We start from the raw sequence: 18,389 nt of genomic DNA on the forward strand, positions 1-18,389 counted from the left end.
TCCAGACGGGACCACACACATCTCCAGATTTTGTCTTCTCTGTACTTCCTGTTCTGTGTGTGAGCACATGTGTGTGTGTGCCTGTAAATACTGGGATCAGATTTCCCCTGCTGAGGACTGGAGCGTATGGGAACATGCAACAGTGCTGACTCACAGAGGAAGCAGGGCGGCTTTCAGTACCCTTGGCAACCCAACCATACCCCCCGTCGCAGCTCAGCAGAGAGGCTAAGACAGCGAGGAGAAGACAAGGGGCCCGACCAGAGAAGAAGAAAGCATTGGAGTTTAGCCTCTTCCTGATGAGAGCTCCCTGTACGGGGGCAGCATGAGATACATGTAGTACAGAAGATCTTAGCAACCCTATGAAGCACCAGTCCCTCCAATCTCCTGACCCACTGATAGAGGTGTCCATCATCAACATTGGCTGATGTGTTTCTAAGATATTTACCTGTGTAACATCTTTGTTAAAACATCTGGAAACTGCACAGGTTCACCTTTTTAGCTTCTACACAGCTGTCCTCTGGTTTTCCTGAAAGTAATGTGGTTTTCCTTTAGGGAGAGACAACTATGTACATTTTCTACTGTGTTCCAGGTGAAATTACTCTGACACAGTAACGCATATATATTTTGACACTTGTGTAGTAATCTCACATGTCTCAGCTTTCTTTTGAGCCCAACATTGTACATACATATTCTTCATTTATTTTGAACTTGTCATTTTGGACAGGAGGCAGAAAAACTAGGCCTCATGATGAAGAGGTTAAAAACGCTGGAATTTGGCTTGTTAAGGGAGGCTGTGTACATAACTTGGTGCATTTCTGTGTGCACATACGTTCTTGTGCATTTATGGGTCAGAGACCCTCAGATCTTATGTGTCAGTGAAAGGCAGTGAGGGATAGTTGGTAACAGGGTGTATTGCAGCCAGATGTTAGCAGGAATGTGACGTGTAGGAATGCAGTGGCTGCTCAGGCCATTCCACCCCTCTTTTTCCTCTTCTCTTACTGCCCTTTGTCCCCATCTCATGCCTCACTCTCGAAAATCTCCCCTCAAACCTCTCTTTCTCTTTCCAGCTCTTTCTCATTGTTGTGCTCAATCCTTCACTCTTGAGGCTCATCTGGAAGTCTGTGGGAATGTTTTAAGGCTTCTTTCATTCATACGCAATCTAGCGATTACTTGTTTTGTCATGTCGGTAAATAATCAAATGATGGAAAAATACCAATAACAAGTTGCAGAAGCTGAAGATGCTTCTAATTTTTATTCTAATGAGGACAATGGATGATTAGGTCCTTACCTGTAACAATGCCTCATATCTGAGATAGGCAAAAAATGGTTTTCATGGAGGTTGATTTTGAGGAATTGATACCAGAAACACAAGAGTCAAAACCGTTTCCTTCCCGGATTTGCATATTTACATGCAAATCAGCTTTTAAAAATAATTGTGGTTTTAACAGTAAGTTTTATTACCGTCGTGCATCTGTACACTGATGATATAATCATATGTGCTCTCCACTTTGCAACTCAGTCCTAGTCTGTGGAGCAGCCTTTTCGCAACTTTCATTTCCTCCTTTAATAAGACCAAATGCATAATTTTTTAGCTGGCAAATGATGCCTTCAGGGGCCCTAAGATCTGCTACACCAAGGGCTCAGCCTTTGATTATGTTAACGCTTACAAATATCTCTGTATCTGGTTGGATTCATCTGTCATTTTCCATACATCAGCAGCAGCTTTCAGACAAAAGTCAAAGCTAGATCAGTTTTTCTTTTCCCTAATGACGTTTCCTTTTCTGTCTGCCAAGCACATCATGATGATAGTACTCCCAATTCTGGACTACAGTTTTAAATGGCATCAAATACTCAATAAACAACGCTCTTTAGCATTCAACTATATGCGTTGCCATTAATTCACCTTTTCACACTCACCATTGGGATTGTTACATATCCGTGGGTTTTCCTTCATACTGGGTGGCTCCATCATTGGTTTCACTATAAGACATTTCTGGCCAAAACTCCATCATCATCTGTCATCATCATCTTATCGCACTAGGTTAAGTGAATATATCAAATTCCTTATCCCCAATGCCTCCGCTCTTTTTGGCCACAGATCCTTCAATTTTGCATCAGCAAGGGGCTTTAAAAACATTTAAATTCCCTCAAACTCACAACTTTTGGATATCTTTAACTTTTAAATTTAACCCTCTATAATAATTTAAGATTATCCAGCAAGACACAGCAACACAGTCTCCATTTTAACTTGTATTAAACTATATATCAGCTTTAAAATAGTGTTGATGGACCAAGTATTACCAGAGGTATAACCACTTTAAAGAATACTTTTTCATGGTTTACCATCATTTAGTGTGGAAAAACTGCTAGTAAGCAAGGAAAAAAAAACTCAATAAGTCTAACAACCTCCTTTCCTATTGGTGGAAAAATGCACCACATCAGCCAATCAAAACATTCTGACTGTTTGATTCATCTAGTTGCTGAAGAAGAGGGAAAGTTGTGGGAGAGATGACAGCCAAAAACCTCCAAAATGCTAAGTTATAAAAGTCGTTCATCAAACATGGTTGTGCTTTTCACCCAAAAAATTTTTCTCAAATTTTGTTTTTTTTTTTAGTGTGTGTGATTTTTAGGTCCAGTTTGTTAATACAGTTTTTTTCAAAATGAAAAAAACAAAAATGACTAAAATCAGTTCTGCTAAAAAGAGCAAAACCAAACCAGACATTTTAAACTATGTTTACGGTAAAATATAAACAAGAAATCAAAAGTAGTCTAAAACACCCTCGACCCCAGAGGGGTTATCCTAAAACAGATCATCGTTGCTCTTGTTAGCCTTCCCGGACCATACTCCCATGCATCATTCATCCTTTTCTAATACATACATACATTCATACACACAAAGATATTTAAACACATTTCTTCTCTCTTTCTCCTGGGAATACTAGCTGACTCGTTTTTTTCTTATTTTTTACCCTTTGTTGATTTACATGCTTGTTATGTGAGGATCTGTGATTTTACAGGCTTTGGTATGTATATATGTATCTCTTTGGAATTTCCTTTTTTTCTTTACTATTGTGGCTTCTTGGCCAGCTCGTGTATGCAAATTAGAATTGGTTCTCGAACATTTTACCTGCTAAAATAAAGGGCAAGAAAGTGGTCTGATTTAAAGAAGCACTACTGAATTACAGATTTTATCAGTGAGGTGCCCCCCAAATGAAGTTTAATTCAGCTTCCATCTTGCATCCTGACTCTTCTCTGAGATCTCTCCATTCAGTAAAAGTCAGTCTGATGTTAACTTGTTTTATCTCTTGCTCTCTCCCGTTCCTTTCTCTTTCTTAGCCACTCTTATTCCATTAATGTTCTCTTGCATGTCTTTGATGAATCAACCATGTGTTGATATCCAGTTGCTAGTGTGGACTCTGTCCCATAAAGCGAAATCCTGCTGTTGTGAAGTTGAAAAGTTGTGAAGTTCGGTTTCTCGGCCTCAGGGTGCTGCAGGGCAACCACGGCACCAGGAATCTACATAATAAAGATCACTGTGATATAGGGCTGCAACGATTAGTTGACGTTGTCGACAATAATCGACAATAAAAATAGTCGACAACGAATTTAGCCGTTGGCTATTGTCAGGGAAAAAAAAAACTACAGAGTGAGACATCGTCTTCTTTTTTTTTTTATCTCTGCTGAGAGTTGCACATCCGCAATAAAGTCCGCCAGGGGAACAATATGGAGGCGGACTAGGGAACAAAACAGCGGCGAAGAAGTCTGGGATAACTTCACGTTAAACTTACAAAATAAATTAAATACATATGAGATTTGTAAAGCGGACATTTAAAGGTCATTTATAATAATCATGAGATACATAATCCGATTGGTCGACTAGTCGTTTTAATAGTCGGTGACTAATCGACCATCAGAATAGTCATTAGTTGCAGCCCTACTGTGATATCAAAACAAGTCAGAAAGTTATATGATGCTACTTTAAAAACAGCAAAGCAAATGGTTAGAACAATCTCATGTTAGATCCCCTCTAAAATCTACGCTTGAATGTTAACATTTATTACAGAGAAACTGGCAAATGTCAAACTGTAAGGTTGTCTCCTTGTCCAAGAGGGGGCAGCCCTAAGGCTTTTCTACACCTCTGTTCCCTTCCTCCCCCCTTTCTGCCCTCTCTTCATGACTGTCTCTGACCTGTTAGATGTGGAATCGGTTTTCAAAGACCTGCTGAGCTCTCTTTTACCTGGGCCATTAGACAAGCTCTCTCACTGGATACGGTAACAAGCTCAAGTTGCTGTTATTCCCTGTTGTCACGTCGAAACATGCTGAAGCAGACGCTTACAGTCACACAGGAAGTGCTCATTTGTCTAATGGCAACAATGACTGCATCTCCTAACCTGTCACAAGACGTGGGATGCTTGCCTTCATAAACACAGCTGTGGCCGAGCTTGTAGACAAATGGTGCTACATGCTCACTAACAAACTCAGGAAGTGGTGTATGTGATTAGGCAGGCTCTCATCGTGGGCCTGAAGCGAGGAGTCATGGCCAATTAAGACCAGAGCCAGAAATAGTTCTCTCTTCTCTGTGTCTCGTCACTGTGTTTGTCCTGGCCTCAGCCTGTCTGTCCTGTTACGGTGACCCCGTCCAGCAGAGCAAGGCTATGTCTGGGAATTAAGCACTTGGATTAAGGCCCCCTTTTGCCTCCAGACACACACAACAAGAGACATCCATCTGAAGCAGTGAGTTCCAGCAGCAGGAGGGACTGAATCCCATCTCATAAGAAAAGAGAGAAAGAAGCTCAGGGACTAATTGGCACAAATAGGATGCAATTACTGCCTGGGCTGGGACTGGGAGGAGTAGAGTTTATAAGGACACTGGTGGGAGATGTTGGGAGGGGGGCTCCTTGCAGGAGGAAGTGGGAGGAGATCGGTCAGCTCCACTCTTCCAGTGATGGATTGGGCCTAAGATCATTGCTCATGCTGAAGACCTGACAGTCAGGCTTGTGCGCTTGAAGGAGATAATGGCTACTTATGAGCAAAAATGAAAAATGTTTCCTTACATTTTGCAGCAGTTTACACTCTCCTCTAAGAACCCTTCACCCAGATTCTCCCCCAGCATTTGGCTGAGTGACAAGCAGTTTTTTCTTTTACTTTAATGGAAAAATCTTAAGAAGTGTTCAGCTCCTTGGCCTTTTGGCAGACGGGTGCTTGTCATAAACTCTTTTTAATGACAATGCAAGATGCCTGTGTAATGCAGCTCATACTTCACCCGTCTTTGCTCAGGCCAGAAAGCCTCAGTGCTGCCTCCCCTTACCGCCACCGCTCACACACCCCTGCACATGCCACTTCCTTTTTTACCAGTGAGTTTGTCTAAACTCATAAAGCAGTGGTTCGCAAATTTTTTACATCAAGTACCACTTCAGAAACTAGCTTGATATAAAGGATTTTCCTACTTTGGAGAACACAGTCCCCACACTTGGATCAATAGACGTTAGCTTCAGCCTCATATTTTACTCTCCATCTTTTCTTTTCTATACTGCTTAGTCTAATTCAGGGTCACAAGGAGCTGAGGCTATCCCAGAACTTAGCAGGTGAGAGGCAGGGTGCACCTTGGACAGGTCGCCAGGGCCAACACCAACTCCTAGGGAGAATTTAGAGTGGCCCATTAACCTAACATGCATGTCGTTGGATGGCGGGAGGAAGCCGGAGTACGTGCAGACTGAACACAGAAAGGCCAAAGTTTGAAAGCCTTCCCAGCCGAGGCTCAAACCAGCGACCTTCTTGCTATGAGGCCGCATTGCTGACCACGCCATCGTGCAGCCTTCCTTCTGATTCCTTTTTATAATGGCAAGTGAGGAGAAGTCTTTACTGCAGTCTATTTACATCTTAATTATCGTGTATAGGCAGATGCGTTCTTCTCGTATCTGTTAGAACACCTGCTGATTGGATCATGTGACATTTTCACACAGCTGTAACAGAAAAACTCCCTCCACACAGTGCGGTCATCTCAATGACAGAAAAATGTAATATGTAATTAAAAATAGTCTTTCTATACTAAAATAACTTGTTTTTATCTCCTTTGAATGAGCCATTTAATTCTCCTTGCCATGGGTCCATATACATATCAGCTGTCATATTTGTGCCACCATTTTTACTACGGTGTCTCTGAGTGGACAAAAAACTGTGACGTGAGCTTTAAAACTGCAGTACCGACGTTGTTTAAAAGGTGCTACATCACAGTTTGGGATATGTAATGCCTTGAAAGGACAATAGAAAAGGACAGTACACACATTCATCCAGGATTTTGTGACTTTTTTGATTGTTGAAAACTGAAATGCTGGATTTTTGTGGCAGCTTTCGCGAAAAGTTATTTTTTTTTAGAAAAGCATCTAAAATTTGAAATTGGTTATTTTTCACCATTTTCCAAAATTCTTTATTGAAATATTTACCTTGGTAGAGTATTTCATCCTTTCAGTAGAGTGCTCTTCTTCACCTCCTCGGTCCCCTTTCGCTGACTTTCAACTTGTGGCTATTATGACATTCCTGCGGTGGGGGGTGGACCAGTTTTGTTTTAATCTCTGTCAGTGGAGCGTGGAACTTGGTGCCCTCTCCCCCGCTTCTGCATGTGTGGAGGGGAGGGAAGTCGGTGATGGTGGGGGGGGGTAAATGGAAGGGCTGCAGTGTTTCCGGTATCCTTGGCGACACAGTGAAGATTCGGAGTTAAAAAAGCCCTCAACTTAACCCGCCCCAAGACGCCCTCACCCCTCCCTTATCTCATTTTTTCTTTTTAGTATGTCAGTCTGAAGTGGAAGTGACAGCAGTACTTGGGGACTGAGCATGGGAACTTTACATTTCAAAGCCACGCTGTGGGCACTCAGAGATATTGCAGTGGGACACAAGTTTTGTCCACAAGGGTCAGCGAGGAGGGGATGGGGGGCGGGTGCTTGCATGCCTGTGAAACTTAAGGTGAAACATTTTCAGGCACTCTGTGGAATTCTCATTTTGTTCAGATTAAGAAAGTTGGGGGGGCAAGGAGGGGGTGTGCATGGGAGAAGAGGCTTGGATTATTGGAGGTGGGGGTGGACATTCCTCAGGATGAAGTAGGTCATTGTTTGCTGTCTCTACTGAAGAGAGCTCTCTGAAGGAACTGATGAAGTGAAAGCAGCAGAGGGAGGGAGAGGCAGGGCTGGGCGGGGGGGGCTACAGGTCCATATTGGGGAGGAGGGGGTCGCATTATTCAGTAATCCTATTGAAAATGCTTCTGAAGGACAGTCCAAGAGAAGCTGGCAGAAAGGAAAGTGAATGGAATGTGACAACAGATAAATGCCGTTGATGGTGGTCAGTTTAAAGCAGACTGATGTGGAGAGACAACGCTGCTCAGTGGGAAGTTTACAGACATGGGGAGATGCTCCGTCCCCACCTTTCTCCTCTTCCTCTTTTTTTTCATAGGTAAAGAAGAATGACTGATTTTAAAAGGTGTTTGTAAATGACTGTACATGCCAACATGTGACTTCATAGGTTTTTATCTGTCAGTGTCACAAAGCAGCTAATTGGGCCTGTTTCCAGTGGTCGGCTGGCTGGGTTGCTTCATCATCATTATTCTTCTTCTTCTTCTACTTCTGCTGGTTTTATTACTACAACCTTCTATTTTTACCTCTTCCTCTTGTAGTACTACTAATACTAATCCTAATACTACTACCTTCCTCTACTACTTCAATCTCTCTTACCACTATTTCCCTCTTTTAGATTTTTTTTCTACTTCTCTCCCTCTACTTCCTTTACTTCCACTTCTACTTATTTTCTTTTTAAAGTTAGTTGATTATTGTTAAGTTTCAATAAGTTCAACAAGAAGTTTGTTTTGTTTTTTTAATGCTTCTTCTGCCCTCTGCTGTAATGCTTATCTCACAAATAAACTCGCCTTGCCTCTCAACAATCGTCTTGCTTCTACTACTTCTTTCTTCTACTTTTTTTTACTACTAACTTCTTCTGTTGTTGCAGCTGCTTCTTCTACCTCTTCTATAGCTACTACCTGGGTATCACTGATATTTTTAGCCATTTTTAGGCGTGTATATCCATTTATTTACATCTATTCTTTCACTTTTTCTCAGTCATTTCTTTACCTGCTAATTTTTTTGTTTTCCTTTTACCTTTCTGTGTGTTAGTTGTTTTGAAAAAATGATTATCCAACACTCAATCAGGCGAATTGAATAAGTAAATTTATTAAATGATGATTGCAGTCATGAGAAGTCAACACTCAGCTCGCAGGCCGACTGCGGAGTTCTGAGAAACGGAAGTCATACACAGACTGATGATGATGCTGTTCTTCTCTGCAAGCAGGGCACGGTATCGTTCAGAAGTCAAGATAGGTCAACTCCTTAAATGGTATCATGGAGCATTCTGTGGTCAGACTGACATTCAAGCTACCTCGAAGAAACCAGAAAACAAGAACATAAAGAGAACTTTCTAAATAGATGAATGTCTGACAAGCAGGGTGAAGGTTACTTCCTTCACAATAAGTGAGATTAACTGTGAGTACACAATGTTCAGAAACAAAGAGTACATAATGACATGAACATTTTCTATTACATAGTATTCAATAGATTTGGTTCATTTTAGTCTCTTATTAATATGCAGGTTTGCTGCAGTAAAACCAGTTTGCATCATGAATAAGACGCTGAAAGCAGCCGTACACATTTAATCTTCGCTGGGTTTCACCGCATCTTTATTTTTCTCTCTCCGCAGAGTTTTTCCGCGAGCTTTTAAAAAATGCCGAGGTGTCGCTGCACAACATGTTCGTGAGAACGTACGGCATGATGTACGTGCAGAACGCCGAGCTGTTCAAGAACTTCTTCAGGGATCTGACGCGGTACTACGTGTCTGGTAGCTCCTCCGTCAACCTGGACTCCATGCTGGCGGACTTCTGGGCCGACCTCCTGGAGAGGATGTTCCGGCTGGTCAACGTGCAGTACGAGTTCAGCGACGCCTACATGGAGTGCGTCAGCCGGCACACGGAGCAGCTGCTGCCCTTCGGCGACGTGCCCCGCAAGCTCCGCATCCAGCTCACACGAGCCTTCGTGGCCGCTCGCACCTTCGTATACGGCCTCGCGGTCATGCCAGATGTGGTCAATAAGGTGTCAGCTGTAAGTGAAGAAACTTTTTTCTTCTTTGCTATAAAGTCTAGTCTGCTCCCCCAACATTTGAAAGGTTTTTCCATGTCCATCCTCCCTTCAGTGACCATGACTTCATATCTCTCTTGGAAAAGCCAGCTGTGGTTGCAGCACAGTCTCTGATAACATAAACCACTCTGACTGTTTCTGTATGACATGTTTTTCCACTGTCGTGAGTCATCGATGATTAGATTATACTGTTTGGTGGAGTTTGCTCTTAAAATTAATGGTCATGCTTTTTTAGAGTATAAATATGCATGCATGACTCTGGGTGAATTTCCTTCTCTATGGCTCAGTGGAAACAGTCTGCTAACTGCCCCCCTGCCCCATCCAGGTCGGGGCGTCTCCCAGCTGTGTGCAAGCGTCCCTGAAGATGTTGTACTGTCCCTACTGCTCAGGCCAAGTGGCCCTCAAGCCCTGCCAGAATTACTGTCTGAATGTGATGCGTGGCTGTTTGGCTAACCAGGCTGACTTGGACACAGAGTGGAACAACTTTCTCGGTAAGCAGACGTCTCAACAAGGACATCTTCTTCAGCCATTTTTAAATTAACAGCCATTATTAAATTAATCCGTCCTCCTTTCTGCTTTCTTCTCTGCTCTTTGTATGATGTCAGAATGAACCTGAAATGCACTATAACCTTTACAGGTTAACCTAATTTGACTCACTCCAAACATTTGAATGCACATGTACAACTTTTTTCATCATTCATTTATTTCTGAACCGCTTGGTCCATTAAGGGTCACGTGTAAGCTAGAGCCCATCCCAGCATTAACAGGTGAGAGGCAGGGTCCACCCTGGACAGGTCACCAGTCCATCGCAGGACCAACACATAGAGGACAAACAACCATTCACACACACACTCACTCCTAGGGAGAATTTAGAGTCATCAATTAGCCTAACATGCATGTCTTTGGATGGTGGGAGGAAGCCAGAGTACCCGGAGACAATCCACTCATACACAAGGAGAACATGCAAACCCCACACAGAAAGGCCACCGCCCTCATTTAACAAGAGACATTTAACAAGAGCAAGTACAAACAAATGAACACTGCTTATTGTTAAAAGGCACGTACAGACATGTCTGTCTTTCTCTAGTTTATTGTACGAGTACAGGAGAAGGAAGAGCTGTACAACCTGTACACATTGTGGGCGTCTGAATAAATGCAGCTCTTGTGTAAACACAGGCCCGGATCAGTTCCATACATTCAGGGTGGTGTTCTTATCCTCCATTCATTACTGTTTGTATAACATATGTCTTGTATAACAAGCATAACATGACTTGTAGTGCTGGTATCTGTCAAGGCATCTGGTTTCTGTTGCCTCCTCATCCTGTCCTCATCCTCTCAACTGTGCACATGCCTCCACCTAGTGGTAGGTTTTAGTAACAACATGACTGAGTCACAGGAAACAAATCTGGTATCTAAAGGGCTTAAATTTTGTTTTGTCAGACTCCATGCTCAGTCTAGCCGAGAGGCTCGAGGGTCCCTTTAATTTTGAGTCTGTCATGGATCCCATTGATGTCAAGATTTCAGAGGCCATCATGAATATGCAAGAGAACAGCATGCAGGTATCTCAAAAGGTCAGTATCATTTCAGTTTTTATAACATAAGCAAGAAGAGAGGGAAAAGATTCAGCTCCACTGAGTTTGCTCTTCCTCGCTGTCATCTAACAGGTTTTCCAAGGATGTGGGATGCCTAAACCGAGCACGGCCTTCCGTTCCACACGTTCTGTCAAAGAAACCGGCTTTACCGGCCGTTTCCGCCCTTACAGTCCAGATGCAAGACCCACAACTGCTGCTGGGACCAGTTTAGACCGACTGGTAAACACAGAGCACAACACATTAATCTCTTTTTAAATGATTTTAAACTTTTAACTGGTTTTACATTTCCTAACAAACATTGAGTAAAACAAAAATGCAGTGACAAAAGCAGAACATGAAAACGCCCAGGCAGAGGCGTATCAGAAATACAAAGATAACAAAGTGAGTCGCTGAGATGCACACCAAAAATCTGCTCATTACCTGATAGAAGTGGTCATGTAGATGGCAAAATCTGATATCCTTTATCAGATTCCTGCCAGTATCGGATTATAAGAAAACGGATTAACACACATAGATTTCTCCCTAATACTTTGATGTCTTCGTGCATGTAAATCCATATATCTGATTTACATCTGTGCACATGCAGAGCTTCATCTTTTTCGTCCAAAATCGGCTTCTCTGGCTGAGATAATTCCTGATTCAGCACTCGTTATGATGTTCTTTCTGGACACCCGATGATAAAAGTTCTAAATGTAATACCTGAAAACTGTCAGAAACATCCTAAATAAGGAGGATAAAGTTGTTTTTGGTAGTTTTGGTTCAGCGTTGTGACAAAGCATCTACATGCTCAAATCAGCTTCTCTCGTCGAAATGATGCCAAATTCATATTTTTAAGATGAACTAAAGACTTTCTCTGCAGAACAACACTGCGTTGCATGTTTCATTGTAAGCGTTGGGGTGCATGTGATAGTTACATTGAAAAGGAGGTCTTGCAGAAAAAGTCTGGGGACCACTGAAGTAAAACTATTCAGCAGCTTATCTCTCACATTAGCAGCTAACACTGAGGCTGCAGGCGCCACCATGTTCACCAAAGACCAGATGCTTTGAAAATAGCAGGAAATGACGTTGCCACACATGAACGTACTCTGAAATAAATGCGATAATTGACTGGTAAATGTGGACAAGGATTTTTCAAATATATTTCAGAAGTTCATCTCTGATGAGATTATTACAGTAATCTGATTACTCCCAGATATCTGATTCTGATGGTCATGTAAACAGGCTGATTGAGTCACAATATTATCCCATCATGACTTGTGGGGGTTGAATTAGCCTCGGTAATGTCCTGTTTCCATCCATGTCAGATACATTCTCATGTCAGACCATGTCCGTATACTCCTTGCAAGCATTGAGATAGCATCGCTGATAAATGTCCCAAACGGGCACCCGTTTCTGTACACGTCCTGTAAACACATGTATATGTACAGCTTGTATTTGCACACAGATAACTACACATGGCATCTCCATGGATACACATGTACTGCTGACATGTTTATATTTCCACCATTTTCATAGGCATATGTGCACTCTTCCTTTGTGTGCTAATTTATACACCTTGACCAAGAAGCAAATATTTAGACGTATCTGTATTTTTTATGAGACTGAGAGGTTGTCCTTTGGGATGTCTCATCCTCATGGAGAGGCGTCCATTTTAGCCAACAATTAATACATACGGCTCAGGGAGAAAGTTAATTTTTCCATGTTGTATAATTTCAATCCATTCTTTGTTACTGGCTGCCAGCATTGTGTTGATCAGGTATTTGTCTCTAGATTTGACTGTAGGTGGCATATTTAAATAGTAAAATCATTTCAGTCCAATAACAGATGAATCTCCATCCTTTCTTCTTGTTGTTTTTTTCTCTCGGTGTCTAACACGCTCTTTGTGTCTGGGCTGCATAGACCGCTGAAGTGAAGAAGAAGCTGAAACATGCGAAGAAGTTCTGGTCGACGTTGCCTGAGACTGTGTGCGCAGGTGAGAGGACCGCACCTGGTGACGAGTGCTGGAACGGCACGGCCAAAAGCAGGTAAGACTGAAACAGGATGCAGATTATGGCGCATGCAAGTTATAAGTAAACACGCTGACACGCAGGCTTCTGTTCTGCGCAGGTATGAGTCGGTTGTCATTGGTAACGGGCTGGCCAACCAGGTATCGAACCCAGATGTGGATGTGGACATAACGAAACCAGATTCTGTGATTCGGAGTCAGATCGCGACTTTGAAGGAAACAACGAGCAGGCTTAAAGCAGCGCACAAAGGCCTTGACATCACTTTTGACATAGGTGAGGACAGGGGGCGAGCTTCACCATGACTTTCTCTGACTTCCTGTCCCTCTGACCTTACCTGATCCTCACGCCTGTGTTTTATTGTTACAGATACAGAAGGCAGTGGAGGAGAGGAGAGCGGCAGCGGTTGCGATTCTCCATCTTGCAACACAGATCAGGACATTTACTTCTCAACTCCTCCAAACCCTGGCAATCCCCGGATTAATCAAGTGCACAAAATCCCATCAGCTGGGGCGGCCTTCCGGGCTAGCATGGCGCTGGCGGTCTGCGGGTTGGCCCTGGCCATGCTTGCCGCTCACTTGAGATAAAACTGGCAGGAAGAGTGCGACCAGTAACAAAAAAACGAAGGGGAAAGCTGTCAGAGACTTTTTTTTAAAAAACTGCCTTCAGGACCTCAGACTGTCCGCTATTTTGGGGGGGAAGCTCGTCTTGATATTACAGTAACTTCACTATTAACTATTTGTATGTTTTTAAAGACATCGTGTACAGCAGTATGATTTTCTTCCCCCGAAAAAATCCCTCCCCCCCCCAGATAAACCGATACTCTGGCGGCTCCGTTGGAGCTTCCTTGTGGTTCTACATTACAAACATGATATAATTGTCTTATTTTTGGCGATTTAATCTCACAGCTCATCTTGTGCCACCTTTGGTGATTACGATCTAAATATTTAGAAATATGTGTGGGTGAAAAGGAAGTGCCTGTTTTGAGACATTTTCATATTTCTGAGGATGCTCTTTCCATTTTTCAGAGAACAGATGACTGAAAGGAACATTTCATTGCAACTCTTTTGCACGTTTTGAATGTGCACAATGCAGCACATTTAGAAACAGTGAACAGTTTTGCTCCGCGAGCTCAAACATACATATTGTATGCCTGCTATGAGCATTATCACAACTTAAATTTAATATCCTTTAAGTTAATTTCTTCAGCTTGAGCAGTTCAGTAGTTGGTTCGTACCTCACGCTCATACTGTCGTCAGTGGAAACTAGTGATGTTGAGATGAAAGTTGATAGATATGTGGCTCCCCCAGAAGAAGGCAAAGCTGACAAGTCTTGGATGCCCTTGTTGGTGCTGTAAGCTCAGTTCAGCACAGACGTTCTGACTCTATACAGTCTTACTTGTTTGAACAGGAAAAAGAAAGATGGCGACATGGTTGTTACGAGCATTTCATGTTATAACAAAGAAGAGGAAAAAGGAGTGTTTTGATCTAGATAAATAAAAAAAAAGATTATTTTAATACAGGGTTTTATGTTGAGGAGGTGTAATTTTAGCTATTTTTTGGTATGAAGATATATATTTGGTACTACAGCGGATTTTACTGCTAGTTTTTGGTGGTGAAAGAGGACATTGTGCACAGAAAAGGGGGCACTTTGGTCAATGTGCACAGTTTGTTTTTTTTTCCCCCCACATGCCCCCATCCCACAACACACACACGTACCTCTTAAATGGCCTGTGTCAGTATAAATGGACTCATCCTGAACCGTTTGGTCTACCAATCTTCACGTTTGCATCATTTCGTCTTGAGGATTGTTTTGTCACAATTACTTTTCTTCTCCTTTTTTTCTTAAATCTTTGATACTTATCAGCATCTCCTCATGGTTTAAAAAACAAGAACGATTGTAGATGTTGATGAATTATGATCTGTCTGTACGGATTCCCTGAAGCACAATGAAATAATTAGATAATCAGGTCTGTAAGTGGCATTACCTGGCCATTTCAGCTCTAAAATGATGCTGCCTCTTGTAGCTTTTGTACAGTAACTTATCTCTGTATTTTAATGTCTTTGCAAGAAAAAGGGCTTTTAGAATTGACTAATAACCCCCCAAAAAATCAATGTTTTCTGATATAAAGATGAAAAAAAATCCTCTTTTCTTACCATAATTTATTACATGGATCAAATTATTTGGGTTTGGAAAAATCATTTTGTGTAAATTAACAAAAACTTTGAGGCTTTCTGTGCTGCTCCGAAACTGTAAATGCAACACAAACCTCTGGCTACTTAGGCTTTGAAATTTTCAGGTCGACCGTGATCTTACATGACATTTTCTTCAGGTTATCAAGATTTGTTCCAACTCATCTTTAAGAATCTGACTGAAGGATTTGATGAAACATCTATGCAACCCGTACAAAGTGCTGAAGCCCTGATGTAAATGGCCAAGCTGCCCATCAGCAGCTTGATTTGGCATTACTTCTGCAGGTGACCAGTTTTCATTTCTTTTTTTGTGTTCCACAAACATTTCTACAAGGGCTTGTGCACGCGTTTGTGTCATGTTGGAAGAGTTGTGCCAAGCGCAGAAGAAACACAACTTTCTGGGAGTTGGAGAAAATGTTTCGGGTGACGATGGTGAATGTCTGTGCTTGCAGGCCAGGGCAGCAGCATTTTCCGGCTGGCAGGAGACGGTCCGGCTGCTGGATGTCCTATTTCATCCGCAGACCAACGTCACTCTCAAAAGTCGAGTTGGACAGGTGTTGAAACCTTTCCATCTGCCTTTGGCCCTCAAGAGCAGAAAAGACTAGCTCTCTGAGGAGAGAGTGAGTGACTGACAAGAATGGAGGGAAAAAAAGTGTAAATAAAGAGCAGCCATTTTTAGATGTCTCTAAAAGAGGCCTTAACAGTACACCAGATTTTTACTTGTCAGAGTATCTCCTAAATGTTATGGAAAAACAAGATGAGATAGATGTTAAATTGTAAGAGAAATTGTATATTAAACATTTCTTAGTCTTGTTGAAATAAAGACTGCCAATATTTAAATGTGTGAGTAGTTTTCTTTATCATTTCTTTACATTTAAAATTAAAGATGCAGGCACACACGTAGCAACCAGTAACGTAATAGTTTGGCCACTCTATTACATTATGGCTTTATTACATTTAATCATATAATCACACCTATTTTTTAATGAGTAAACTGCACAAAAACTGCTACAAACATTTCTGAGAAATGCTTCATTTATTTATTATTACATTATCGCCTGCTGTTATTACATTTTCAAAGGATTTTTTCATGCCAGGCCATTTGACCAACCATTAGAATTATGAGAGTTTCGGTTTAGAATGAGGATGTTATTGGCTGTTGCTATGACATGCAAAGGGACAGAAGAGACATCTTTACAATGTCGTGAAAGCTTGTGTGTGTCTGCATTTTTAAATAAACTGTCAACAAGTAAAATAATTTTTCATGTTTCAACAGCGTATCAGATTTCTGCACATCAGTCTTCTGCTTTTTATAACAAAAACCAGCTGAAAATGTCCAGTTTAATTAATGAAAGTGACGGGTGGTGGTGGGGGCGAGAGATGGATTAGAGGATGTTGTAAGGCAGTCATGCTCAGAATGGCATCAAAACATGCTGCTCATTAAGCTCCGTACATCCTTCAATGTTCTGAAAAGGCTCAAGCTGATGGATTTCTTTTTGCTCCCAGGTCCACCCTGAAGGACTCAACGTCCTCATTACTCTAATTTGTCTCAGAGCTCGTCCACCGTGAAATTTAAAGGAGCTTGTTGAGTCGTTTATTAACAATTTTGCAACAATCTCCCCCTCAAACTTAAAGGTACAGTGTGTAAGGATTACTGCCATCTAGTGGTAAAGATGTGCATAGAAATTATGTCACATTCCAAGCACAGATGTAAATGGGATGGTGGCTGTCGGTGGACAAAATTCTTCCAGTTTTCATTGCTAAGTAGAGCCAGTGGCCTCAGATGCAGCAATGACTGCACTACAGGTAAGTACTTAAACACTGTATACATTATTTTATTCATTTTAATTACTTATCTTACTGTTAATATGTTTATATATGTGAAATTGTGAGCTACTGGACAATATTAATTTCCCCTATGGTGATGAATAAAGTATCTGTCTGTCTATACTGTCTCCTTCTATGGTCCTTTTAAGGTGTTACTTAGCACTGGTTCTCTGACTGCTTGTTGTCAAGTTCTGTACAAACCTGTCAACAATCCATTAATCTGAATCAGGTGCAGCAGGAAACATCTGAAATCTGCTGGACAGTGGCCCTCAAGAACCAGGGCTGGTTATCGCTGCTCTGGCCCCTATCAAACAGAGCAGGTACTGCAGTTTATAAACTCTGAGGATTCTCACTTCACACAGAGTTGTTTGTCCATTCTGAGACACCGTAGTAAAAATGGTGGCACAAATATGGCAGCTGCTGTTTATGTGGACCCACTGCAAGTGGATATAAATTACTCTTTCTAAGAGAATACCAACAGAATAGTTCTTTTAAACTGATTAGAAACCAATAGAAACCCAGTGACCTTTGATTTTGTTACATGCTGCATCTTTAAATGAGTCTGGACAGAGTTTTCCACAACGAGCTGATTTATCTGCACTATTGCCAAACAGTACAGTAAATACCAAGAAGGTAAAGCTCAGTCTGTTGCAGTGAGTTTCACTCCATCTCTGTCCAAAATATATGTACTGACTAATTTACACTCACTGGCCACTTTATCAGGTCCACTGTGGTGGTACCAGGTTGGACCCCTTTTCCTTCAGAGCTGTCTTAATTCTTGGTGTCATAGATTAAAGACTCAACATCTTTATTGTCATTATGCAAACATAACGAAATTTTGAGGAGTCTCTCAGCTTCAGCACACATAAATAAGAAAACAGAAGTATAACAGGCACACATAAATAAGTAAAAAATAAAGATAAAAAGTGTATAAAAGATGTAAGAACACCTCTATATTTACAGAAAATATATATTTCAAAAAGTTGTTGGAAACCTTCCTCATAGGTTTTCTCCATATCAACATGACAGCATCACACAGTTGCTGCAGGTTTGTCGGCTGCATCCATGATGAGAATCTCCCGTTCCACCACATCCCAAAGCTGCTCTACTGGACTGAGATCTGGTGGCTGTGGAGGCCGTTGGAGTCCAATGAACTCATCGTCATGTTCTAGAAAGCAGGTGGAGATGATCTGAGCTTTGTGACATGGAGCATTATCCTGTTGGAAGTAGCATCAGAAGATGCTCCACTGTGGTCATAAAGGGATGGACATGGTCAGCAACAATACTCATGTTTATTCTGCTTTTATTTACTAACTAAAATGTGTGGAAAATTATGGAGTAAAGTTGTTTTACATGGGAGTTAATTGCAACCTGCTTAGTTTTTGTGGTACCACAAAGTTTTTGATTAGATAAAATCCAAAGTAGTGCTCCCACTGCTAAAGCATGGGGATGTGGTGCCACCTTGTGGAATAGTTCAAATGAAAACAGGCCAAATGAAATCATAACCAATATTGTAGAACAATTCCCATCAGCAGAATATATACTGGTATATACCTAAACATTTCCCTTTTTTTTTTTTTTTTTTTTTTTTTTTTTTGTTGCATC

General features: G+C 41.5%; 1 protein-coding gene across 1 annotated transcript in view; it reads left to right on the forward strand.

Moving 5' to 3' along the window:
* The window catches only part of gpc4 (glypican 4), a 40,311-nt gene extending 24,514 nt beyond the window's left edge, over window positions 1–15,797 (forward strand). The window contains exons 3-9 of the mRNA XM_041989652.1: window positions 8,737–9,134; window positions 9,496–9,661; window positions 10,611–10,741; window positions 10,835–10,981; window positions 12,662–12,786; window positions 12,869–13,041; window positions 13,135–15,797. Of these exons, the coding sequence (XP_041845586.1) occupies window positions 8,737–9,134; window positions 9,496–9,661; window positions 10,611–10,741; window positions 10,835–10,981; window positions 12,662–12,786; window positions 12,869–13,041; window positions 13,135–13,352 (1,358 nt within the window). The 3' untranslated portion in view covers window positions 13,353–15,797. The remainder of the gene's footprint in view (window positions 1–8,736; window positions 9,135–9,495; window positions 9,662–10,610; window positions 10,742–10,834; window positions 10,982–12,661; window positions 12,787–12,868; window positions 13,042–13,134) is intronic.
* The last annotated feature ends 2,592 nt before the right edge of the window (window positions 15,798–18,389 follow it).

The sequence above is a fragment of the Melanotaenia boesemani genome, chromosome 7 (assembly GCF_017639745.1).
Source record: "Melanotaenia boesemani isolate fMelBoe1 chromosome 7, fMelBoe1.pri, whole genome shotgun sequence".
NCBI classification, from domain to species: Eukaryota; Metazoa; Chordata; class Actinopteri; order Atheriniformes; family Melanotaeniidae; genus Melanotaenia; species Melanotaenia boesemani.